At 40.7% G+C, this 27,735-nt stretch overlaps 1 protein-coding gene across 1 annotated transcript; it reads left to right on the plus strand.

Annotated features, from left to right (window-relative positions):
- Positions 1–13,286: 13,286 nt before the first annotated feature.
- LOC145975818 (uncharacterized) lies at positions 13,287–22,529 on the plus strand. The gene is made up of 4 exons (XM_083106566.1): positions 13,287–14,410; positions 14,502–14,810; positions 21,665–21,969; positions 22,510–22,529. The coding sequence occupies exons 1-4, from the start codon at positions 13,287–13,289 to the stop codon at positions 22,527–22,529; spliced, it is 1,758 nt and encodes a 585-aa protein (XP_082962692.1).
- Positions 22,530–27,735: the final 5,206 nt, after the last annotated feature.

Here is a 27,735-nt window from a genome sequence, read left to right on the forward strand (position 1 = left end):
ATCTATTTCAAATTTTTTCTCATACATTTGTTGTAGCATATTTTCTATTTTCTCTTTTCTTCATTTGTAACAGGAGTTTGTGGCAAATTAAAAGTAGCAGCAGTAAACAGAAGCATTATGACGTTTCGCGGATTGAACATTTTGCTGTAAAAATATAATAAAATATATATATATTGGGTTGGCAACTAAGTAATTGCGGTTTTTTTAACAAAACAAAAGACAATTTTTTCATGGAACAAGATAATTTTATTTAATAATGTATTGTCCATTTTTATTAATGACTTCTTGCCATCTTTCAGGCAGCATCATAATTCCACGTTCATAAAATTTTTGGTTTTTATCGGCAAAAAACTGAACTAAGTGCGACTTGACATCATCATCATTATTGAAATTTTTACCATTCAAGAAGTTTTGTAAATATGTACAATGATAAACGCAATATACGGTCCGGATGATAACAAATCAAATAATAAGAAAGAAAGGCTGAAAGACCGTGGCACAAGATGTTAAAGTGTAAAAAATAATAACGACTCTAAGTAAGAGACATAATATATTAATAATCAGTTAAAATTAAAATTACATACGTACGTTTCGATCTTTTCAAGATCCTTTTCAATGTTCAAGAAGTCGTTAGAAAATAAACAAAACATTACAAATTTCAAAATCATAATAACAATAACGGAACGCGATTAAAACAAAGACAGGAGCGATGGGACACCAAATAGACATGTACAGTAATAACGGACGCAGCTTTTTTTAAAAAACGCTAATAATTGATGTAACGAATGAAAGCGCATAGACAGTTAATGAATTAAACGGCTAATAATGTCTAGCTACTAGCCACATTTTCCAAAAAAGGTAACGCACCCATCATTCGAGACGGTATAATAAATTCGCATACGTGAAATAATTCTTGCTAAAATATATTGTGTGACGATCCCCCGATGAAAAAGGCTCAAAATTTTCCAAATAGGTCATGGAGTAGTGAGGATAAAAATGAGCTTGGTCAAGATTTTTTTAAACAACAACCAGTAGTCTCTCCAGGTAGAAAGTCCAATAAAGGAATCGGTAGAGACAAAACAAATCACTAAACCGATGAGCGAGATGGAAGCCTATGTAAAAAAATTAAAATGAAAGAACGCAATATATCAAGAAACAAAGAACGCAAATGTCAAGTATAACAACAATCACAAAAAGCCGTTAACAATGATTAACAATAATTACTCATAACAGCAATTAAATATTAAGTAAGCAGGATGGAAAAAATGTTTAGTTCGAAGTTAAGAGTCTGCGTTAAAAACCTACCAAGATGGAAGACAGATAAACGAGATGACAAAGAAGAGGCCATCTCTAAAAGCGAAGGATTGTGAAACGACTGAGCGATAGCCGATCAAATGTGAAGGAAGAGTAGAAGGAGAGGAGAAGGGGAAAAAACGGGGAGAGAAAGGGGAAAGGGAAAAAAGGGGGGGGGGACTAGGGAGTAGGGAGCAATGGGACGTATGCGAATTTATTATACCGTCTCGAATGATGGGTGCGTTACCTTCTTTGGAAAATGTGGCTAGTAGCTAGACATTATTAGCCGTTTAATTCATTAACTGTCTATGCGCTTTCATTCGTTACATCAATTATTAGCGTTTTTAAAAAAAAGCTGCGTCCGTTATTACTGTACACAATGTCTATTTGGTGTCCCATCGCTCCTGTCTTTGTTTTAATCGCGTTCCGTTATTGTTATTATGATTTTGAAATTTGTAATGTTTTGTTTATTTTCTAACGACTTCTTGAACATTGAAAAGGATCTTGAAAAGATCGAAACGTACGTATGTAATTTTAATTTTAACTGATTACACAGGCCCACAAAAAAAAAGTACGCTGTGCTGGCGATCTGATTAGGCTAGTCTTATGTATTTTGGCCCGCTGAATTCGAATCTGACGTTAGAATTGCTCCATCACGTCACAGTTTTTTTTAAATCTCAAAAGAGAAAGACGAAAATTTCGTAAAAATCGACATTCTAGGGTAGTAAGACTGCGCTTCTTGAGGGAAAAGTTACCGAAATCATATTTCCATGTATTTTCTGGCATTATAAATCCAAATCCGATTTGTCACACCAATCATACCATCGATTCCATTAACATTTGTCATGAAAAAGTAGCAATCTTCCGTATTCCATATTTGATTTTAGTTCATTCATAAATCTTATATTGGAAAGAATTAATCTTATATTCTCCAAGTCCAAATTTTGAGAAAAATTTTTTCGAAACTTACAACTTCTAGCTGTTGAGTTCGTATAAGATGCAGAAATTTCTTTATATAGGTCACAAACCTCTTTTCATGTCTTTAAAGCGCTAGAGGTACATGAAAAAAAAAGATTGTGCTATCTGGAGGTAAAAACCTATCTTAATATCTTCGCATCTTGATAAATAGAATCTGTTTGCAGTAAATTTTAGGTGTTACAACCTGAAAAAATAAAAAAAATAAAAAATGAGCACAAAAAAAAATGAGCACAACGTTTATATTCTAGGTCGGATTTGGATTTATAATGTCTGAAAATACATTAAAATATGATTTTGGTAACTTTTTCTTTAAGAAGCACAGTCTTATTACCCTAGAATGTCGATTTTTACGAAATTTTCGTCTATTTTTGAGATTTAAAAAAAACTGTGACGTGATGGAGCAATTCTGACATCAGATTCGAATTCAGCGGGCCAAAATATATAAGACTAGCCTAGTCAGATCGCCAGCACAGAGTACTTTTTTTTGTGGGCCTGTGTTATTAATATATTATGTCTCTTACTTAGAGTCGTTATTATTTTTTACACTTTAACATCTTGTGCCACGGTCTTTCAGCCTTTCTTTCTTATTACAAGTTTTGTAAAGCCCGAAACAAATGGTAATCCGATGGTGCAAGATCAGGACTATACGGTGGATGTATCAAAATTTCCCACCCAAGCTCTCTCAATTTTAGGAGGGTCGCCAAAGATGTGTGGGGTCTGGCGTTGTCGTGATGGAAGACGACGCCTTTTCTGTTGATCAATTCCGATCGCTTTTCTTGAATTGCATTGTTCAGTTTGGTTAATTGTTGCGTGGTAAAATCTCAAAGTAGACAATTCTTTTGTAATCCCACCAAACTGACAACATGACCTTCTTTTGATGAAACCAATTTTGACACTGCCGTTCTTTTAAGGCTTCGTCACCATACACAGCACATAACTTTTTGTGAGCTTTCGATATGTTTTTTCCTTTGCAGAAGTAAAAAAGCAAAATATGTCGAAAGTGTTCGTTTTGCTTTTCCATTTTTCAACCGATGCCATATAAAAACTACACAACCGATCAACAAAATTTTTTCACAGAATGTTAATTGGAATACGAACTGTCAAACAACAATATGAGTTTGACATTTGAAATACGTGAACATATCCAAAATTCAACCAACACTATCTATCAATGAGATTCGCAATTACTTAGTTGCCAACCCAATATATATGTCAAAAATATAATTAGTAATTATGCTTAAAGAATGATAAATTTTATTTCATGCTTATTGTATTTATATTTACCTTCTTTTTAAAATTTTTCCCTTCTTCTTTGAGAAGTCTGTTTAATAAAACAGACGGCAATTTTATATAAACGTTTGTTGACGGTAATTTTGTATACGTCTGTCTTTTCCACAAAAGTTATAAGTATCAAAAAATTTCAATACTATAAAAAAATAAAAATTTATGTTATAATTGTGATTTTACACAGCCACAAAAATAAGAAAATCGTAAGAAAAATATAAATTAATAGATTTTTAAAATATCAATAAATACTCTTACAAGAGCACACGCACCGATTTAGTACATCATTAAACGATGTTACGTATTAAGTTAACGCTTGCAAAACAACCTTTTACACTATTTCGTTTCAACAAATTCAGATATATTTGTTATTTGTCAGATATATTTTTATATGATTATATTATTTTTGTATGATTTTTGTGTCTTGATATTTATTATACAGGATGTATAAAAAGTATCGGGACGGTGAAATATCTCGAAAACTAAGCATTTCAGAAAAAAATGTTTCAGATAAAAGTTGTAGGATTTCAAAAGATCTATTGGCGCTATGAGTTTAACCTTGGGTGGCGTCGCCAAGGTCAGAGCATGGTCACCTAGAATTTTTTAAACAAAAACCCCTATTTTTTATTACATATTCTTGTAGCTTATCTTGAGAGCTTTCCAAAACACTGAAATTAAGTTAGTTTTTATTAAGTACTTTCCGAGTTATGAGGCTTGAAATCGTTTCTTAATTTTACATAAACCGTAAAATATCTTGTAAAATATTCATTTTTTGATTACCTCACCTTAATACTTTTATGTACAAAATAATGAGAGGAATCAATTGGTGTAAAGAAAAAACATAGTTGTTTTTAAGAGAAAATATGTAATTTGCAATTAACAATTACATATTTTTTCTTAGTTCAACTCATTCTTTGTCTCTTTCTGAAGGAAGAGTTAGAAGGAGATAAAGAGTGAGTTAAACTAAGATTAAAGTTAAACGCGGTTGGTGAAATCGGGCATAAGGGGGGATGCTATTTTTATCTTTATGCTCGACTGGAGATTACAATTATTTTTAGGTTTTTCTTGCAAATCAAAATTAATTGTAGATTGTGTGTAGAAGATGGACGGGAAGAAAGAGGATTCCATTAAGAGTCAACGTCAGAGTTTAAAATATAAAAATTATAAGCAAAAAAATGGAAAAGAAATAAATTTTAAAGATCAGATGGACTTACAGTTTTGCAATAAAAGACGTTAGTAGATATGGGCTACTATGGTGCGTCAAAACAAACCCCCACCACTTGACCCCTGGCGCCGTGAGCGTGGCTAGGTGAAGTGGAGGGAGGCGTTCTGATTGGTGGACTAGGATATTGAGAAGTTAGTTTAGGTGTTAAATACCTGAAGAAACAATACCCCACCTCCCGGAAGTCTCGATTTTGATTGGTTTACATCATAGTGGCCCAAAGCTGTGATTGGTCGACTTCGCCTATGTCGCTGATTTAGCAAATTTTTATTTCCCTACCTCCGCGGTACTAGACTCGAAGAAGTAATCCTTCCACTCCAGCTCTGGTGCGGTATAGGGCTCTAAATCTAATTCCCGTAAACCTAACCCTTAGTCGCTACGTCTTGGTAGAACGAACCCCCTACCGACATTCGGGGTAGTCGCTATATGTCTCGACGAAACAATCCTTACCTCCCCACTCCGTTTCGGGCTCACTATGGAACATAGAAACAAGCTCGCTCGAACGGTTCATGACGCGCTTTATCGGAAAAGACAAAGTCTCAGCACGAGACAATAATTATAATTAGACTACATTGAGCTACAGCGGATTCTGATAATGGAAAATTAAAGATGAACATGCAGATGATTGAACGCGAAGTGGGGGGTTATAAAGGAAGAAGGGAAAAGCTAAAAGTATTAAACACGAATTAACATAAATATTTTCACATTTATTAATATACCTGCATACAATTCGTAGTACTTCGCAAAAATATTTTTATATTTTCTTATAATTAAACACGCTATTAATTAACATTATATTTTTTATGTTTCTTTTCGTGAAGAAAAATTTCATGAAATAATTCTACGATTAAATGATCGTTATATTCGCAATTTTCGGAAAAAAAACTAAAAAATCGATCAAGATCGTAACCGCTGCACATATAATATAAAAATACACAACTGTAGTGGTAGTCCGGTTTGAGAGAAAAGTCCTTGTAGTTGTTCAGTATTCCATCAATAAATGTTGGAATTTCGTCGGAGACGAAGGAAAAATCCAGGATACAAGAGCGGTATTCCGTAGCTATCGAAGTATGTCCCTGTATCCCATGTTCGTCGAGGAAGAAAGCGATCCAGTGTTCTCCTGGGCGATTATGATTGTCCGTATTAGCGATGATGGCCGTCGACCTCGTCCACACCATCGGCAATCTGTCGGCAGGATAGACTCCCACATGTTTGACATCTAGCTGACGCAATGCTTGCAGAATTTAGCGAGAGTCCATTTGTTTGCAGCGAAGACGAGCGAACAAGCGGTATTATTTAAATAATTTCTTTTGGTGGCTTGTTTTCGGCTTGTACAGCTAACGGATTTTCAATGTCTGTTGCGTGGAGCGGTTAATAGCCGTACCGATTTCGTTTCTATCTATCATTAGAGACGATATGAGTTTCGTAAATCCTTCTTCTTCTTCTTCTTTTTCGAGCTGTTCGATTTTTTGCAGATTTTTCTTCTCTATTTTATTATTTCATTGCAATTTAATATTTTCATTTTCATCGTCGTCGTCGCTTGCTATCAAATTTTCGGGAGAACTGCAAGTCGTTTGAGTAATGCTGCCTCCGTCGCTGTTGAAATTATTTTGCGCAACTATCCAGCTTCTTAATTTGTAAGCGTTGCATAATGTGCAATAAAAGATTCCGAATTTTCGAAATCCGTGATGTCCGCACTCTTCTTCTACCATCAGATTTTTGAATGCCGGTGAGATGCCTTCCAAATTATATATATTTCTAGAAAGTAGATTCTGCAATTAACTCGCTTTTTCGTTTCCTCTAACATAAATGTGACGCAAGCATCTTGTAATTTGCCGCAGTTGCGATGTAAAATATTTCGGATTAGTTTCGCCATCGAACCATTCAATATCGTGATGATTTCGCGTGAGCCAGTTGTTTTCTTGCCTTATTTTTTCGGGTAATTCGGCAAACGAATGCGGTGGTATCATAATCCAATGATTGACGATTGGAGCGTCAACAGCAACTTCTTTAGGGATAAACTTTTTCTCCGCATCGCGGAAACCCTGAATATCGACGATTATATCCATCTTACGAAAAACTTATGTGATTCGACGCGAGGCTCTATACGAAACGACGCCGAGCGTGTCTCCAACGAAACTGAATATTTTTCGAAACGTTGCGCAATGATGTCGGCGTTTTGAGCGAAGTGGGAACAATTTTAAGCGTCTATAAAAAACCTACCCCGAAAAATCGACGATAACCTGACGAGACGAGTCGATTTCTATGACATTATCGAATTCGGCATAAATAATACAATTAACCGTCTCAGAAAGTGCCCTTACGAATCGCACTTCTAATCGTAAACTACCGTGTTTGACGAGATTCCAATGTCCAGCGCAATTAGCGGATAGATCGGGAGTAAGATCAAAAGCGAATAAAGTATATCCTTTGAAATAATCGTCTCTGCTTATAGAATTTCCTTCGTTCAAAAAATGAATACCTGTTCCCGAGAAAAGCGTTTGATAAGCTTCGATGTAAAGCGGAGCTTCCTCCGCGGAGAAAGCTGGTTGCAAAGGTATACTGGGAATTTGCGTGCCATCGACGTACAGCGAAAAGAAATTTATTCCGTAGTTTTTGAAATTAAACGAATTTAATTTTCTGTCACCGTTAAACGCTTTATTAATAACGAAACCGACTATTACTCGCTTTGGTAATTGACCGAGTATTATATTATCTAACGATTCACCCATAACACCACTATGAATCGTGAATGTTTTAACCTCGACTCTCGTGAGCGGATACTTGGCTGTAACTTTACTCATCATTCTAGCATGCGCGAGTAACAAACCCGAGCTTATTTTCGCCCTTCTAACGAGCAAGGTAGCATCGAGAATATGAATTTTCGATGATCCGCTACTTTCCATGAGACAGAACGAATCTTTTGAACGAACGAATCTCAACCGTATTTCTACACCGTTAATTAAAAATTTGTCTTGATTGAAAACGTCGCAATGGAGATGTCCTACGAGATTTAACACCTTCCCTCCGGAGATGTAACGAGCGCGTTTCGCGAGAGCGGGATTGCCGGGATTGCCGGGAATTGATTCCAACAGATCGTCCATGTGTCCAGGTGCATCCATGTCCCAGGTAGACAGGAAGTTAGATGGGAAGTTTATGCGGGTGAAGAATAATTTAACAACGCCTCTATGTACGCTCGGTACGCGTAAGCGTTGTTTAGAGGCGACACGAGCTTTTGATTGAAATACACGTCGATATGATTGAAGATAGAATGAAACAAATTATTTACGGGGCCTACGGCTATTCATTCGGCGCTTGTTCCTGAAGTCTATCTCGCGGAATCGGCGTTTGTTTCTACACGTAGACGAAGACTCAGCATGGTGTGCGTGAGATCTAAATATTCTTCTCCGTGTCCGGGGATGACGAATTCTATCGACGAGTCGTCCGAGAGAGAGGGTTTGTAATGAATCCATTGCGAACTTTCGATGCTAGTTTGCGTAGGTGGTAGAGAGAAGAGATCGAGTTCGCTCTTTAAACACTCGCTCGAATGCATGTGAAGAAAAGACATATTTCTTTATCGCAAATTGTTCGCTGTCGTTCATCGGTCACTGTCGTTAAATTAGAATGCTTCGAATATAACCGCTTAAGAAAATATATCGAATACGGTACGTTTTTTACCGATTTTACGTCGTTTCGCAGATGTCTTAAGTCTTTTCACAACCGTATGACTTTTCTTCTTCTTTTTATTTCTCTGTGCTTTTGTACTCGTTCTTTTTTTCCCAGCCACTTTGATTTTCTTACTTGTCCGTCGGCACTTATGAGCCGATGCTATTGCGAATCGTGCGATGTGATTATCAAGCCCGACAAAAGGGAACTGAGCTACATGCATTTTCGCATCAGACTTATATCCCGAGCCCTTCATTAGACTACTTATTTTTTCTTTGGCTTTTCTCTTGAGTTTGTCTCGCGATTCTCCAAAACCGTGTTTGACCGATATCTTAAATGGTGTATTGTTTTCGACGTCTTCGATTACATTAACACCGGCTCGTAAAGCTTCTTTCCCCACACCTCGTACGGCTTTACCTAAATATGGTAGTACGCGTCTGAATAATCCCCCGAGAAAACTACCGATTCCGTGACCGCGTTGAAAGGGCGATCCGACGAAAACTCGCGGAATTCCGCCGCCGCGACCGTCTGTAATTCGTCGCGATGTACCGAGTAATAGTCCATTAATAATAATAATAATGAACGGTCAAATGCGCTTTTTCTCTTTCGCAGGTTCTGTGTATTTTATAATATCTAATCGATACGTCTAAAGTTCAAAGTCACAGTCAACGTTCCGAATTCGAATGGTATAGCTTCCCCCTGTTGATCTCTTATATCTATTTCGATTATTCGGAAATATGTTTGACGCAAAGCGATGTATTGTGCGGGCGAAAAATGGCTTATCTGGGTAGATGCAAACGAATAATCATTTCGAGCGTCGAGCGCGACTATTCGAAGAAAAGGCGATTGTACATCATCCGTGACATAAGGCTCGCAAATGTCACAGTAGACGAAAGGTTTGTCGGGAATGCCTCGCATCAAGCCAGCTGGTTTGTCGGCTATTATATACTCGATATCATCCTCGAGTGCAAAAAGAAATGACGGGAAAAGTAAGTGTGAACGTTTTTTACGTCTATATCAAAACCGAGTATTCGACAAAGTTTGTCGGAAAAATATACAAAATGGTCCATGTCGCATTTCTCTTCTACACAAGAAAGTTTCATAACAACTCTACCTTCGACTTTTAATTCCCAAACGATATGCGAATTTACGAATTTGGACGCGTAATTCATCGCTTCTATAATATTGTGTATACTTGAATAAACGCCTGCCGGTACTTCGGCATCGTCTGCAGGAATTATCTCTTCGTTCTTCCTTCTAACATTGAGGAATTTTAAAGTACCTTCTCCAGGGCGTATGTAAAAAGCTACACGGAAACTGAATCTCAGTAGGTACAAGGAGAGTTCTAACCCAGGTCCTCTCAGGAGGGGTGAGGCGCGAGGGGATCTCAGCGGCGCGGGGGAATGACGTCACGCAGGATGGAGGGGGTTTTCGGTGGCGCGGGGAATGACGTCACGCGGGACGGAGGGGATTTCGTAGGCGCGGGGACTGCGGGGCGGGGCGGGGGACGCTTGTGTTGGATGTTTTATGACAAGTATAAACAATCATAAACCGATGTCCGGCTGCTTTGTACCCTTGCCGCGCGTGTGAGAGAGAACGATAATATCGCGTGCGAAAAGAACGCGTACGAGAGAGAACGATAGCGAGACTTATAATTAATGCGAGAGCACGCAAAGGATTGGACCGCAAGGAAAAGGCGTGTAAATAATTGCAATTTTTTTGAAATATAAATTTATTTAAAAATGTGTATGAGTATTATAAATTGTGTGTGTGTGTGTGTGTGTGTGTGTGTGTGTACTTAATAGTAAAATTATGTAAAATTTAAGAAATTAATAAAATATAGAAATAAAAAAAAAAGAAAAGAAAAAAGAAAAAAAATGAATATAAAATAATGCGGACGGTGCGCCGGGCTGTAAGGGGGAGGCAGCTCCTGAAACAGGAAAAACGCTACATTAATTTTATCTTAATTAAAAAAAAAAAAAAAAAAACTTATTTAATCTTAATAATTAATAACAAAAATTTTAAAAAGAAATATGTACCTTAGCCCGCTGGAGCTGCATAGCCGTACCAGTATTCCTGTAACCGTCTTCCTCTTTCCTCTTCCATTCTTCTTTGCCATTGCCGTATTCTCTCCTCTTCAATTATTCTGTTCTCTTCATATCTTATAACAGATAGTTCGCATATTTCATCAAATAGGGACTCCATCCCGAAGAGCAGCCGCAGATTAAAAATGTCGAGATATTTCCATGATCCATTTACATCATTATCCAGGCGACTCTCCGGGGTGTCGCCCCATTCCTCCGCGAGATCGTGTCGCGCGTTCCAGCGCTCCGCCCGCACATTGCGTCGATGCTCTATGTTGATGAACCCGGGAATTTTGACATCATCGGGGTACTATAAAATAATATATTAAAAATACACATACACATACGCACAATTTTGTTTTTTTCACAAAAACACTACCTACCTTCCAGACAAATACCACTTTTAGTATCACAGAAAATAAGAGGTCTACGAAACTCCTCTTCCAAAACGAAAAATTAAAAATACAATCCATTTTATGCAGCGTAAGAAATAATCGCACACACGGAAAAAGAAATACCACGGTTAAACTCGCTGACGCTCTCCTCTCGGACAATACACGACTGAGATTGAAATCGAATGTTACTCTCCGCTGTAGGAATTATAAAGGTCTCAAAACTGGAAGGGTTACACTAGTGTACGAATATTTTTTACATCCACTGTATATATTAACCATTGTGATCCTTTCATGGTCTTTTTCTACGCTCGGTATAAACAATATGAACAGTATTCCTATGAAGAGAAATGGATCTTGGAACCTTCCTTCTTTTTATGTTTTCTGTTTATGATACCGATGTTCGACTGCTTTGCACCCTTGCCGCGCGTGTGAGAGAGAACGATAATATCGCGTGCGAAAAGAATGCGTACGAGAGAGAACGATAGCGAGACTTATAATTAATGCGAGAGCACGCAAAGGATTGGAGCGCAAGGGAAAGGCGTGTAAATAATTGCATTTTTTTTTGTTACAATTAAAAATATATAATTTATTTAAATGTGTGAGTTTAATAAAATAAAGTATACAATATAAAAGAAAAATAATAATATATAAAATAGACCGTCGGGCTATGTTGGGGAAGCCGTTTCTGAAAACAGAAGAAAACATATGCATTTCATTAGTTTAAATTATTTAATAATTTATTTTAAAATACTTTTGATATATAATAAATTAAAAGATACTTACAATGTTATCCATGACTCATCTATTTTAATTTGTGCAAATAGGGCACATGTTGCAGGCCAATATTTGATTCAAACATTTTCTGCACCCTGTGCATGACATATTTTCCACATGGATATAAGCTATGGTTCTATGTTCTCGAACAGCACTAGTTTCTTCAAACTGATACGGTACTCTTAGAAAGCATTCGATACAATATTTTGATTTATTTTCCATATAGTAATAGGAAATGCAACATATCTTTGTTGCTTCATTGTATGTCATTATTTCAGGTATGCTTAAATCTCGCTGTTTCTTTTGTAACCGTTCATCAAGAATATCGACACTATTGTCACTATCATAATCACTGTCCTTCGCCAAGGGTTCTATATCAGATCCATCATCTTCCATCTCTCTCCTCTCTCTCTCTCTCCTCTCTCTCTATCTCCATCTTCTCCGCCACAACTGGATCCATCCAATAATCATCATCATCCGTATCATCGTCGATGATAATTACGTTTTCTTCAGCCATTGCACAAGACCACCGAAACATAGAAGAGCAACGAAAGAAATGACACTCTAGTGCAGCAGACTCCTCTTCATTATATATATTTTTAACATAAACAATATAAACACCAGTATTCCTTTGAAGAGGATTGGATCTTAGAATCCCCTTCCTTTTTTTTTTCTTTTGATGTACATGCTTTGTACCTTCGCTTCTAACATTCAAAAGATGAGAAAGGATTGGACGAAATATATAAGGAGGAGGAGGATTGAAAAATATCAAATCATAGTACGGAGGCGCGGGGTGGGGGACGCTTGGGGACGTGTTGGATGTTTTATCGCAAGTATAAACAATCATAAACCGATGTCCGGCTGGTAAACAGCGGTATTTGAAGAGGATTGGATATTAGAGCCGACCCAGAATTATTTTCCATATTTTTTTTTCTAGGAAGAATTGAAACGTATCAGCGCCGATATTCGGCTGCTTTGTGCCCTTGCCGAGCGTGTGAGAGAGAACGAATTCTTTCTGAGATGTAAATAAATGATTATTATGATACACCATACTTATTTATTTTACACAAAGATAAAAAACAGGTTTAGACGAAATACAGGGAGGATTGAAGCGCATCAAGTCACAGTACGTGATTTGAACGCGCATCGACACGTCGGTATAGTAAAAGTATAGTGTTCTGTCAGAAAGTAGTGTTCTGTCAGTGTTGTGTGATAATATATATATATATATATAAATGGAAGACGAAGATCACGCGTTGTCATCTGACAGTGACTGCATTAGTGACTGCAGTGAGAACTCCACGGAATTCAGAGAAAAAATAGTGTCTGTTGCGGAAATTAATGCTTTAAACGCACGTAGTACAAAATTTTGTATCATATACAGTTATTATTCCACGGGTGGTGCTTTAGCTGTATGTCCTTCGTGTATGATTGCATTGCAAGGCGTGGATAGCCAAATGATGTATGCTGTTCGAAAGCATAAAATTGAGACACTTGATGCGATGGATGGCCGATTCTGTTCAAGGTGTAGCGAGCCGTTGTATATAAGATTTCCGTGCAATATGTGCCCAATTTGCACTCTGTGAAGAAATGGAAAACGTCGAGCAGACTGAATGCGACCTGGTGGAGCGGTCCCGCCAAATTGCCACTTTGGGTGAATATTTTGCATGGCTACAACGATGCAACGAGTACATCGAGTCGCTGGAAGAGCAAAGTCGAATCAAACGACTACGATTATCGATCGGGAATCAACAATCGCTGATTGCTCGGATCGCGCGACTCGAAGGTGCAAAGACTCGATTGCAGAGACAGTTTATGCCCAGTGGTGGTAATTACAGTGGCGACAATAACGCGGGTGCCAGATGTAGCGCGCATCAAAATGAACTTGTGTGGCGTGAGATTGATACCGCGTTCGATAACCGTATTCTGACTGGTGCGGTGATAAACTATAATCACATCGAACCTCGCCAATTTCTCGAGGACGCCAAAGACATTGTGATAGAACATGTGCAGGACGTTATAAGAAGACACAACAGTGTAAAAGTGAACACTATATTCAATGGTGAATTTATGTCGGGTGATAAGCGCGCAAATAAAAGTATCAATACGAGAAACTGTGTACTCTTTCCCACATCCGATTTACACGAGTGGTACGAGCGTCGCGTTATCGAACCCACTCTAGCATCGCTGGAAGAATTTCAGGAACGCGATAGCGGGTGGGCATTGTCGCGAATATTGAATTTGACTGTAAATATAAATAAGTATAATCCTATGCGCGCGGGATGCCATATAAAATTGTCGCGGGAGATTATGATGAAGAGAGCAGTGATTAACGTACAATCAAAAGACAATGCGTGTTTCGCGTGGGCAGTGGTCGCCGCTCTATATCCCGCAGAAAGAAAGGCGGAACGGGAATCATCGTACACGCATTACGCGACAGTGCTGAATTTCCGGGACATTGAGTTTCCAGTGACTGTCAATCAGATTAAAAAATTTGAACTTGTCAACGATATTTCGATCAACGTCTACAGCTTCGAAGAGAAGAACGGCATTGTTCCGATACGTCTTTCGCAACAGAAGCGGGACAAGCATATGAATCTGCTATACGTGGAAGACGGCAACAATGTCGGACATTTCGCATGGATCAAAAATTTATCCCGGCTCGTGAGCTCGCAACTGAGCAAACACAACGGTCAAAGATATATCTGTGATCGGTATGTATAATTTGAATAATTTATGTAATTATAAAATATAATGCATTGCATAAATCTTTAATTTTTAAAAAATTTTTATTTTCTTTTATAGATGCTTGCATTACTTTGGTTCGGACGACAAGTTGCAGTCGCATACTGTCGACTGTGAAAAGATGAACGACTGCGCTATCCGGTTACCGAGCGATAAGGACAAGTGGTTATCATTCAACAATTACAACAGGAAAGAGCAGCTTCCATTCATCGTGTACGCCGACTTGGAATGCGTTCTGGCCAAGATGGAGGAAGAGAAGAATATGTGCCAACACCATCAAGTATTTAGCATAGCATATTATATACATTGCTCGTACGACGACTCATTATCCGCATATCATTCGCGTCGCAGTACCGATTGTATAGCATGGTTCGTCGAGCAACTTAAAATGTTAGCATTTCGTGTAAAAAATATTTTAACTACTAATGTCCCTATGGTAGATTTAACATTCGAAGAGTGGGAAAAATTTCACAGCGCAACGCATTGTCATATATGCAAAAAACCGTTCGCGCAAGACGATACACGCGTACGCGATCATTGCCATTTGACTGGACGGTACAGAGGTCCCGCGCATTCAAATTGTAATTTAAATTATAAAGAGTCTTTCTGTATTCCGATAGTGTTTCATAATTTATCCGGTTATGATTCGCATTTCATTATCGAGGAAATAGCCACAGCGTTCGAAGGGAGAGTCGAGTTACTTCCAATAACGAAAGAGAAATATATATCGTTTACCAAAAATGTCGATCTTAAGGAAGAAAAACCAAAAAATCAAGTAAAATTACGCTTCATCGATTCATTCAAATTTCTTACGGCAAGTCTCGACAAATTAGCATCTTATCTAGATAAAGATAAACTGGATATTTTAAAATCAGAATTTCAAAATTTATCGAGTGAAAACTTCAAATTATTAACACGGAAAGGTGTGTTTCCATACGAATACATCGATTCCGTTGACAAGTTGCAAGATACATGTTTACCACCGCGCGAATCATTTTACAGTTCCTTAACCGGTGAAACTATATCCGAGAGCGATTACGCGCACGCCGAGAACATCTGGACGCGATTCTCCATTCGAACGCTAGGCGAATATAGCGATTTATATCTTAAAATCGATGTCTTGTTATTAGCCGATATTTTTGAAAACTTTCGCGACAAATGTATCGAAAGTTACGGACTCGACCCTGCGTATTACTATACTCTACCCGGATACACGTGGGACGCCATGTTGAAGCATATCAAGATTACGTTTGAATTGCTTACCGACATCGATATGGTCATGTTTATCGAACGCGGTATACGCGGTGGTCTGAGTCAATGTTCGGGTAGATACGCTCGCGCTAATAACAAATACATGGAGTCGTACGATCCATCGAAACCATCGTCGTACTTGATGTACTTTGATGTAAATAACTTATATGGATGGGCAATGTGTCAACCGTTGCCTTACGCCGATTTTCGATGGGTCGACGACGTGCCAAGTTTTGACGTATCATCCATCGCGCTAGATTCGCCTACAGGCTATATCCTCGAAGTGGACCTCGAGTACCCGCAACATCTTCACGATGCGCACACTGACCTACCGTTTTGCCCGACATGCGACAAACCACCTGGCAAGCGGGAATTCAAGCTGCTTGCAACGCTATACGATAAAAAACGTTACGTGATACACTACCGCAACCTGCAGCAGTGTACGCGTCACGGTCTTCGCGTTACAAAAATACATAGAATTTTACAGTTTTCTCAATCTCCCTGGCTTCGAAATTACATAGAACTCAATACACATTTTAGAACATTGGCTAAAAACGATTTTGAAAAAAATTTATACAAATTAATGAACAATGCGGTGTTTGGCAAAACGATGGAAAATGTGCGCAATCGCGTTGATGTAAAATTACTAACGCACTGGGACGGGCGGTACGGTGCAGAGGCAATGATCGCTAAACCAAATTTCCACAGCAGAAGCGTCTTTTCGGAAAATTTAATAGCTGTGGAATTGCGCAAACTCGAGGTGAAATTCTACAAACCAATCTACGTGGGTATGTGTATACTCGACATATCCAAGACATGTTTGTACGAGTTTCATCATGAGTATATGTCTCCCCTGTATCGCGACAAATGTAAGGTCATGTACACCGATACCGATAGTCTCATATATCACATTGAGTGCGAATACATGTACAAAAATATGAAGCACGACGTCAGCAGATTCGACACTAGCGATTATGCTGCGAACAATGCGTACGGTATGCCGCTCGTAAATAAAAAGGTACCGGGTCTAATGAAGGATGAAAATAACGGTGCCATAATGACCGAATTTGCCGGGCTCAGAGCAAAAATGTACGCATTACGAGTCGATGGGAAAAAGGATACGAAGAAAGTTAAAGGCATCAAGAGCAACGTTGTCGCGAGAACGATAACGTTTGACGATTACACACGGTGTTTGAAAGAAGAAATTGAAATGACGCGCCAGCAGTCGTGTATACGATCGAAATTGCACCAAGTATACACAATCCACGAGACAAAAATTGCTCTGAGTCCGTACGACGACAAGCGGTATATCGTACCCGAAACCACCGATACGCTACCGTGGGGGCATTATAAGATACCATTGTAAAATGTGTGTGTGTGAAAGAAATATTAATAAAGATTTTTGTATTTTTATATTTCATATATTTTTGTAATGCATATCTCATACATCTTATATTAAAAAATACATGTACTATCGCAAGGAATATTGATAAGGATTTTTATGTATATTTTCATTTTTCAAATATTATATATGTTATACACATATATTTTTCCAGAAAATTAAAAATAAACACTGTATGAATTAAATCACATTGTCTTTATGTATCCAAGAATTGTGCGAATTGTCAAATCCCAACCATTTCACGTAAACCTCGTCACCCCTCCTACGCAGTACTTTCTCCACGAGATACACGTCCGGATAATTCGCACGATGCAACTCGTGCTCGTAGAACGCTCCAGCGATAGGTTTTTTACGATAATCCTCAAGTAGATAGCTTACGGGATTAGTATGCTGCACTTTTACAATTTTAAACACTTCGGTTGTCCAATTTGGCGTGTAACCTTTCTCAAAAATTGTCTTGTACTTGCTAACGCGTACCGAGTCACCTACTTTGAATTTTGCCGGACCCGCGATATTTACACGGTTATACACAGTAGCCAAGAGTCTTTCAGCGACCGCGGGGGTAACGTCGACGGGTCGCATACCGATCGTTCGATGCTTGCGCGCATTGTAATCCGATACGAGTCACGGCAACGCGCTGATCCACTTGTAAGATCCGTTCAGCGTAAACATCTTCCACATGTCGTTTTTCAGTGTGCGATTGAATCGCTCAACGATCGATGCCTTCAATACTGAATATGTAGAATAATGATTGATGTCATGTTTCCGCATGAGCCGTTGCACGTCAGCGTTATAAAATTCCTTCCCCATATCAGTCTGTAAGTTTTTCGGACATCTTTTGCTATTTCGAATTATCTCAGCGATAGCGTCAGCTGTCTCGCTTCCGCCTTTACTCTTGAGTGGTGCGGCCCACGTGTGCTTGCTCAACGCATCGATGACTGTGAATATGTAGTGGTAACCTCTGTTGAAACGAGAGTACGGACGCATCTCGACAATGTCAGCTTGCCACAGGTCATCGTATCCCCGCACTATGACATGTCTTCGGGGAAAATTTTTTCTCGCCGGCGCGTGCAATTCGTTCATCAACTGCCGTTTCTCTAAACTATGTTGTTTCTTCGCTTCCTCGGTTATTCCCGATCGCCGATCCATCGTTGTTTCGATTCGTCGATCAAACGATGTGTGCCCCGAGTATCACCGTGCGTTTTATCATTCGTTACTGTTCGATAACCGTTCCTGACCCGTTCGATAGCCGTTCGTTACCGTTCGTTAGCCGTTCCTACCCCGTTAGTTGTCGTTCCTGTCCCGTTCGATAGCCGTTTCTGACCCGTTCGATAGCCGTTCGTTAGCTGTTCCTGCCTCGTTCGATAGCCGTTTCTGACCCGTTCGATAGCCGTTCGTTACCGTTCCTGCCCCGTTCGATAGTCGTTCCTTACACGTTTGATAGTCGTTTCTGAGCCGTTCACTGCCGTTCTTGACCCGTTTGTTGCCGTGATTGACCCTGTTGGTAGTCGCTTCTAAGTAGTCCGTAGCCTCGTTCACAGTCGTTTCTGACCCGTTCGTAGCCTCGTTGGCAATCGTTTCTGACCCGTTCGTAGCCGTTCCAGAGTTGTATGCCGCCTCGTATATAGCCGTTCCTGACGTGTTCATAGCCTTGTTCGCAGCCGTTCCTGAGGTGTTCATAACCTCGTTCGCAGCTGTTCTTGAATTGTTCGTAGCCTCGTTCACAGCCGTTTCCTCTTCGATCACTGCCACTCATTGTAGTTCGATAAGCCTTTGTAGATGTTCAATAATTGTACAATAGCCGCTGTTTAGCCGCTCGTAGCTGTTTCTGAATTAGTGTTAATCGCACGCTGAAGCTCGTTTATCGCAGTCTGCAAAGCTCGCACGTCCTTCTCGAACGCAGTCAGCTTCTCGTCTGATTCTTTCTGCTGATTCTTCAACGTTTTAACGCATTGTTCCACGTACAGTTTGTTGACTGCATCGGTATCAGCCTCAGGTTGCGCTACACGGCGAATCTTGCGCGACCTCGCGTCATAGTACGTAGCGACGCGACACAGAGCGTTTTGACGCAAGTAACTTGTCACCGATTTATCCCAATGATCGCTTGTTCTAATTGCTTCATTTCTCTGTTCGAATAATCCAAATTTGTTGATGGGCATTTTTTTTTCTCGATGCGAGTGACGTCGATCGACTGATCAGTTTCGTTGAGACACCGTTTAATTTATAATAAGGCCGACTTCGCGAAGTTCCTCTATAATCGACAGGATCTCGTTGTCGTGAGCGTTGTGGCCAGCTCGGCGCGAAGCATCGAGCAATCGTAGACGATCCACTAGCTCGTTGGGATCGTCCCAATGCACGTAATCGATCTTATTGTCGGTTAGCGTCATCGCGCGAGGCATGGATACTCCCGTACCGCATTTTTTCTTTTTCGATTCGATTGACATCAACGGTGCAATTATGTGTTTATACTTGTATCCCCTGTTGCTCTTTAATTGACCTTGCGCATCATATTGGCGTTTATGCGCACTCGTCGCCATTAATATGCTCTTATATTTTTACATATCCTCCTCAGTGTATATGTCATCATCGGGAATTCTCTTGAAGATCAACTCGTATAATCCAGGTTTACCAATGTACCTCACTTTGTCTATGATTATAGAGTCATCTGCGTCGATGTCGAATCGTTTGTTACCGAGCCACATTTCATTCTCGTTGAAATAGACACCGTACACGTGATCGATCTGATTTTTTTCGTCGCCACTAAGGAAAGCGCTCATGTACTTTTGTGGCAGTGGCCCGAAGTACTCTCGTAACATTTTTTGACCTTCCAACGTTTGTAACATGTTTCGAACAGATGGTGATTCGAGCGGATTGCCCGTGGTTTCGAAAACATTTTCGATTACGAGTGATTCGGGTATCGTAGGTTGTACGATTCTCGTTGTCGCGGACGGTGTGGAGGTTATCAGCGGTTCATCCGATGTATGCGATGTCGATAAACGATTCGCCTTCAATCGTTGTCTCTTTTTCGGTGTCGTATGCTCATCCTCCTCCTTCTCCTCTTCTTCCTTGTACCGCTTGATGGGTAACGTTTTAATTATAGCGTTTCTCTCCGGCTCGTTTTTCACCGCGATTAAACTAGAGTTGTCGACGATTTTTTGTAGTGGCTCGATAATAGGTCTAAAATGGGTCTTGACCGCGATATCGTCGTCGATCTTGCCGGTCTTCAAAGCGCGATGTTTCTTGCGGATCGATTCGCTCGTTTTCTCAATCTCCCTCGCAATTTTTTCACGCTCGCGAACATTATGGCTTTCAGCCATGTCATCGACAGAGTGTCGGCAGCGACTAATCGTTTTGCGGTATCGCGAACACGTTAAATCCTTTTCTGTATCGCCCGTTCGTAAATGAGCTGTCCTTATCTATCACTAGGAATCCATACTTTTGTTGCCAACAAGTACGACATAATTCACTGAAATCCCCGTACGACATGTCGGTATTCACGTGATCGTTGTACACGTGTTTCAAGTTAGTACCGTCCTGTTTAAACAAGATCAGCAAGTTCGCGTTGTCGCGTATAAGATGTTTTGGTATTCTCGCGTACGTCTGACAGAGATAGAAGCAGTCGACGTTTGAATGACGACCCATTGAGAAGTACTCTCTTATCGTATTTTGCTTGTCGCATGCCACGTCACCGAAGACGAAAATCGAGTTTGGACGTGCCTCGCTCGGTGGAATGACATCACTGTTATTGGAGAACGTAAAGTAGCCGATTTCATCGATCGATGTCAACAAATTCTCCAGATATCGATATTTCGGCTGTTGCAGCGACTTCGAGTACACGTACACGTTCTCGAAACGTACACCGTGCGGGCTTTCCAGTAGACTTATCAGAACGTTGGTTTTACCACAATTCGAGGGACCGCAAACGATCGCGCGTATAGTAGTTGGTAGCATCGTACCGTGCCTGCGCATCTCCACATTGTCCTCCATTGATCGTAATCTGTCATCGCAATTCGTCACGCGTATCGTCAAAGGTTGTCGCACGAATCTCATTTTTTTTCAACACTACCGATTGGATCGAACGCCTGCCTATTTATAGGTGCGCGAAATCACGAGTCGCTCAGTAGAGAAAAAATGTTCGTTCTGCTATCAAGTCCTTCCGACATTCGCGATTTGAGCGTCGAACAACTACAATTTGTGTCAAAAGCTGTTCTGTTGCGAATGTGCGGTGATTACGTCCACTACGTGTGGGACAAACTTCCGGAACACATAAAAGCGGATCCGGAGGTTCAGACGTATCGTCGCTGTTACGAACACTACAATCAGCCGTGGCAGGAAACACACATCGACGGTCCGGCGCCATTGATAAAGAATTGCAGCGAATGTCAACGAAAATAGGTAGAGGCCTATTAAATCACGCGATAAACGCACTTCCGATCGAATTCCATATTCCCGGCTATCAGTTTTGCGGGCCAGGTACACGGTTGGAGAAGCGATTAGTCAGAGGCGATCGAGGTATCAACCCATTGGACGCGGCGTGTCGTGAACACGATATAGCATACTCTCGGAGCAGCGCTCTCACCGAGAGACACGCGGCGGATAGGATATTCGCCGAGAAAGCGCGGAATCGCATCGTTGCGAGAGATTCGACTCTCGGTGAGAGAGCCGCCGCCACAGCTGTCTGGACAGCGATGAAAGCCAAGACGAAGCTCGGTATGGGTGTGAAGACGAAGAAAAGAACGGCGAAGAAACGGATACTTCCGGTAGCGAAATGCGGCGGTGTATTGCCGATTCTACCAATGTTGGGTGCGCTCGGATCCCTGATCGGTGGAGCGGCTGGAGTAGCGAAGGCGGTGAACAACGGAAAAGCCGCGCAACGTCAGTTGCAAGAGATGCTACGTCACAATCGTGCCATGGAAGGTCGCGGGTTATATCTCGCTCCTTACAAATACGGACGAGGAGCCTCAACGAGAAAAAAAAAAAACGTCAAAGAGACGCTAAAAATGCCGCAGGGCACAACTACCAACGTACAATTGCTGCAACTGGCAAAACGTATGCGCATTCCATATTTTAGAGGTGTTTTCATGCGCAACTCGTTACCGATCGGTGGTATATATCAAAACGAGAGCGGCATTGTAAATTTGGATAGCGTCGAAGGACCAGGTACTCATTGGGTAGCGTATGCAAAGAGGGGGAATCGCGCTATATATTTCGACAGTTTCGGCAATCTTCGACCGCCGAATGAATTGGTGCGATATCTCGGACAAAACGTAACGAAGATACAGTACAATTACACATCTGTTCAAACTTACGATCAGAGCATCTGCGGACAATTGTGCTTGCAGTTTCTTCGAACGGTCGATGCATGTGAATTTAAAGACAGATATTGCGCTATTTAACTCAGTATTCGTTAAACAGTTTCGTCGACATGTCTATGACGTTCACATTGACTGGGAAGAGTAGCGTTCTCACGGCAAACTTCTTTCCCACCATAGATTTGAGCGACGGCGAATACGAGCTCGGTCTAACGGATTTTGAGACTTATCACACGATACCGAATGTGAATTCCTCGAATAATAAATTTTACTTTGGCAAAGACGACGAGGAAATTACGATTCCCGAGGGATCGTATGAGTTGCAAAATATACATGAATTTTTGAAACATGCAATTTCATGGAAACATCGCGATAAAAAACACATTGACGGTGGTGACTATGAAGATGGTGAATATCCGATAGTGCTCCGCGCTAATTACAATACAATGAGGAGCGAGATCAAATGTGCCTACAGAATAAACTTTACCAAACCCGACAACATTGGATCGCTGCTAGGATTCTCGAATCGTATTCTCGAGCCGCGAAAATGGTACGAATCAAACATGCCGATTAACATTCTCAACGTGAATATTATCCGTATAGAGTGTAACGTGACCGCGGGTGCGTACAACAACGGCATACTCGTTCATACGATACATGAATTTTCACCGAGGGTACCACCGGGATATAAGATATCGGAAACGCCTGCCCAGATCATTTACCTGCCGATCATCGCGCAGAGCATTACGGATTTAACGTTACGCGTTGTCGACCAGAACGGACGATTGCTCGATTTTCGAGGAGAAGAGATCACCGTAAGATTGCACGTACGTATGCGACGTATGAGATGCTCGTATTGAACGGATCGAAAGACGTGAGAGATAACGCAATCTTTACGAGACCAGCAACATCAACAACAACAATAACAACAACAACAACGTCGGCGTTCGCTAATATCAAATCATCCAAGAAAAAGAAACTCAGCGCATCGAACGTTGCGTTTTTACAATCTTTGGGATTTGCGGTGCGAAACAGCTGAACGATGACCGACATTCTCAACATCGGTGATGAACCGATCTTTGACAATCGTATCATCAAGATCGAGACTCACACGTACAACCCGTTCGCCAATACAACGTTCGGACACAGTGATGAGATAAGAATACCCATACAACAACAGGATCTGTATACATTGCCGTATGAGAGTTTCCTATACATCGAGGGACAACTAACGAAAACCAAACCAGTTGAAGGAAGTGATGTGGAACTGGCAAATAATTGCGCCGCATTCATGTTCGATGAGATTCGATACGAACTCGATGGCGTTGAGATTGATCGCAATAGAAACGTAGGAATAACTACTACGCTCAAAAACTATGTAACGGTATCATCCGATAGAAACGTGATTATGAAAAACGCCGGCTGGGATCCGTGGACCTATGAGAATGGACATTTCAATTTTTGCGTACCGCTCCACATGTTATTGAGATTTTGCGAGGATTATAAACGAGTGGTGATTAACGCTCGTCACGAATTGATCTTAATACGATCGCGCAACGATAATAATTGTCTGTTTGGAGATTCGACACTGGAACCTGTGATCAACATATTCAAGATACAATGGCGAATGCCACACGTGCTGTTGAGCGAGATCGAAAAACTGTCGATGCTGCGTGCTCTGGAAAGCGGACGATATCTCAGCATGGGTTTTCGCTCGTGGGATCTATACGAGTTTCCGCTATTGCAGCTTACAACCAAGCATTCGTGAGCCATTAAGACCGCGACTCAACTGGAGAAACCACGATACGTTGTCTTCGCTCTGCAGACAAGCCGGAAAAATATCATGTCTGAGGATACGAGTCGATTCGACCACTGCAAATTAATCAACGTGAAACTCTATCTGAATTCGGAATGTTATCCGTACGACGATATGAATCTGGATTTCGAAAAAGGCAGATGTGCCATTCTCTACGACACGTACGCGCGCTTCTGCAAGAACTATTACGGATACGAGTATCTCGAGCCGAGTCTCTCCATCTTACAGTTTCAACGTCAGGGTCCGTTCGTGATTATCGATTGTTCTCGACAAAACGAATCAGTTAAGAGCGCAACCGTGGATGTGAGATTGGAATTCGAATGTAAGGAGAACGTGCCGGCGAATACCACTGCGTACTGTCTCATCATACACAATCGTGTGATCCAGTACAATCCGTTGACCAACGTTGCACGCAAAATTACCTAAGCGATAACATCGACACAAGAGAGAGGAGGAGAAACAGGATATAAATCAAAGTGCTGCGAGATGATTTTAGAGTTTTGTCATTCATCTCGACTAACGTATCGAAGAGAGAGATCTCGTCATGTCCGTACCAACATTTGTGGATCTGCAAGGATTTATTGTCGGGAGAAATTTTGTCGTGAAGGAAGCTGCGGTTCTGAGAAAGGGATATGTTCTCTCGCATTACTTTTTCGCAAGTCCCGTACCGTGGAGCGTGCTTACAAAATCTGAGCGATGTCAAGTCTCATGGGTGATTAGAAATCATCATGGATTACAATGGGAAGACGGAAACGTTCCGTATGGCTTGGCTCAGCGTGTAATTACAACAGCTGTCGTTGGTACGATACACGAAGAAGAAGAAGAATCGTCTGCCGTGTACGTTAAAGGACTTGAAAAGCGAAAATGGCTGACCGATATACTAGACGATGCGGGAAACGGCTATATTATTGAAACCTTGGATGCAGACTATGAAGATATTGATTCTCTAAATAAATTAGATATTACCAATAGTATGCGATGTGGAAAACATGTTAAGAATTGCGCATTACAAAATGTATTCAAAATATTTAACTGGTGGTCGCAACGCCAGAAAGAATTGCAAGAAAATAAAATATGTAAACATTAATATGTTTTATCTCTTATTTCCCCTTCCTAGACCTTCCCTTGCGTTTCTAAGAATTTTTTGTTTGAGCGTTGTCTCCCCTTCTCCTAAAATTCAAAGCGTTAGAAGCATTGATCCCCCCACCACATTATACTTTTGGAAGATGAGCATCATGTATACTCGGTTATTTCTTATACGATCAGTGTCGCGTTAACACCGCTCTCGTGGTTCACTTTTCATAACTCCCAGAGAAATGTATTACGTCGAAAGAAACGGAAACAGCGGCAGCGGCATCGGAAGACGCGTGAATAATTACGTACCGAGTCGTGATAAAACTCCATCGTTTGAGAACAAATGTGACGAGTAAGTTTTATTTAACTTTTTCTATTTTTCGATTTTTACAAATTGTATTATTACTATTATTTTAATTTTAATTTTTCTGTAGCATTTCGTTGGAACGTCGTGCGGTTCGTATACTAGGTAGACGATACGCATTGACAGCTACGGAATTCAAATTCCTCGAAATTGGTATCAAGGTGGGTCCACCGAGTTACGTGGAGATTGCCATAGGAGATCATCGAGGAAAGGAACTGATATTATCTCTCGAAACGTGGAAGGGACTCTACGAGCAACGTCGCAATATTCAAAATTTACTTTGGAACAACTCTAAAGATGACTACAATTTCATAAGCGTTGGACCGCTAACAGTGAGAGTTCGTACGATTAACGATGTCAAACTCATAAGTCTCGAATCTTCAAACGTATGCTTGATGATGGTCGAATCGACATTACATCGTATGTTCGATCTCGATCAATGCATAGATGTAACTTTTGATCGATTGGGTAAAATTATCGAAACAGTTGATGTCAAGTTTACGCAATTCTCCAATATCGCGTCCACTGTAATAAATCCAAAAGAAATATCGAATGTAATACGCGCGAGTGACGCTTTCAACAAGCATCAACTCGTCGATTGCGAGCTGGCAGCTTTAGTTTTTAGTCCATAGTACGTAAGAAAAATATGTAAAACAAGAATAAAGAGTTTTAAGTCTAAATCATGATGTAATTTCTTCGCACGCATTTCCATCCACCCAATCCTCTTCAAAGGAATACCGCTTATATTGTTTAATTCGAAAAAAATCTAGTATTACTTATATTGTGGGAGAGGGGGTGTACCGCAAGAGCACAAAGCTATTTTGTTTGCGAAAACATGTCCCGACGCGTTAGTCAGCCTTAAGACCCAATCCTCTTCAAAGGAATACCGCTTATATTGTTTAATTCGAAAAAAGGTATCAACCCATTGGACGCGGCGTGTCGTGAACACGATATAGCATACTCTCGGAGCAGCGCTCTCACCGAGAGACACGCGGCGGATAGGATATTCGCCGAGAAAGCGCGGAATCGCATCGTTGCGAGAGATTCGACTCTCGGTGAGAGAGCCGCCGCCACAGCTGTCTGGACAGCGATGAAAGCCAAGACGAAGCTCGGTATGGGTGTGAAGACGAAGAAAAGAACGGCGAAGAAACGGATACTTCCGGTAGCGAAATGCGGCGGTGTATTGCCGATTCTACCAATGTTGGGTGCGCTCGGATCCCTGATCGGTGGAGCGGCTGGAGTAGCGAAGGCGGTGAACAACGGAAAAGCCGCGCAACGTCAGTTGCAAGAGATGCTACGTCACAATCGTGCCATGGAAGGTCGCGGGTTATATCTCGCTCCTTACAAATACGGACGAGGAGCCTCAACGAGAAAAAAAAAAAACGTCAAAGAGACGCTAAAAATGCCGCAGGGCACAACTACCAACGTACAATTGCTGCAACTGGCAAAACGTATGCGCATTCCATATTTTAGAGGTGTTTTCATGCGCAACTCGTTACCGATCGGTGGTATATATCAAAACGAGAGCGGCATTGTAAATTTGGATAGCGTCGAAGGACCAGGTACTCATTGGGTAGCGTATGCAAAGAGGGGGAATCGCGCTATATATTTCGACAGTTTCGGCAATCTTCGACCGCCGAATGAATTGGTGCGATATCTCGGACAAAACGTAACGAAGATACAGTACAATTACACATCTGTTCAAACTTACGATCAGAGCATCTGCGGACAATTGTGCTTGCAGTTTCTTCGAACGGTCGATGCATGTGAATTTAAAGACAGATATTGCGCTATTTAACTCAGTATTCGTTAAACAGTTTCGTCGACATGTCTATGACGTTCACATTGACTGGGAAGAGTAGCGTTCTCACGGCAAACTTCTTTCCCACCATAGATTTGAGCGACGGCGAATACGAGCTCGGTCTAACGGATTTTGAGACTTATCACACGATACCGAATGTGAATTCCTCGAATAATAAATTTTACTTTGGCAAAGACGACGAGGAAATTACGATTCCCGAGGGATCGTATGAGTTGCAAAATATACATGAATTTTTGAAACATGCAATTTCATG

The sequence above is a fragment of the Camponotus vicinus genome, unplaced genomic scaffold, assembly GCF_025532165.1.
Source record: "Camponotus vicinus isolate PSW18456_S1 unplaced genomic scaffold, iyCamVici1.0 SCAF_8, whole genome shotgun sequence".
Classification (NCBI taxonomy): Eukaryota; Metazoa; Arthropoda; class Insecta; order Hymenoptera; family Formicidae; genus Camponotus; species Camponotus vicinus.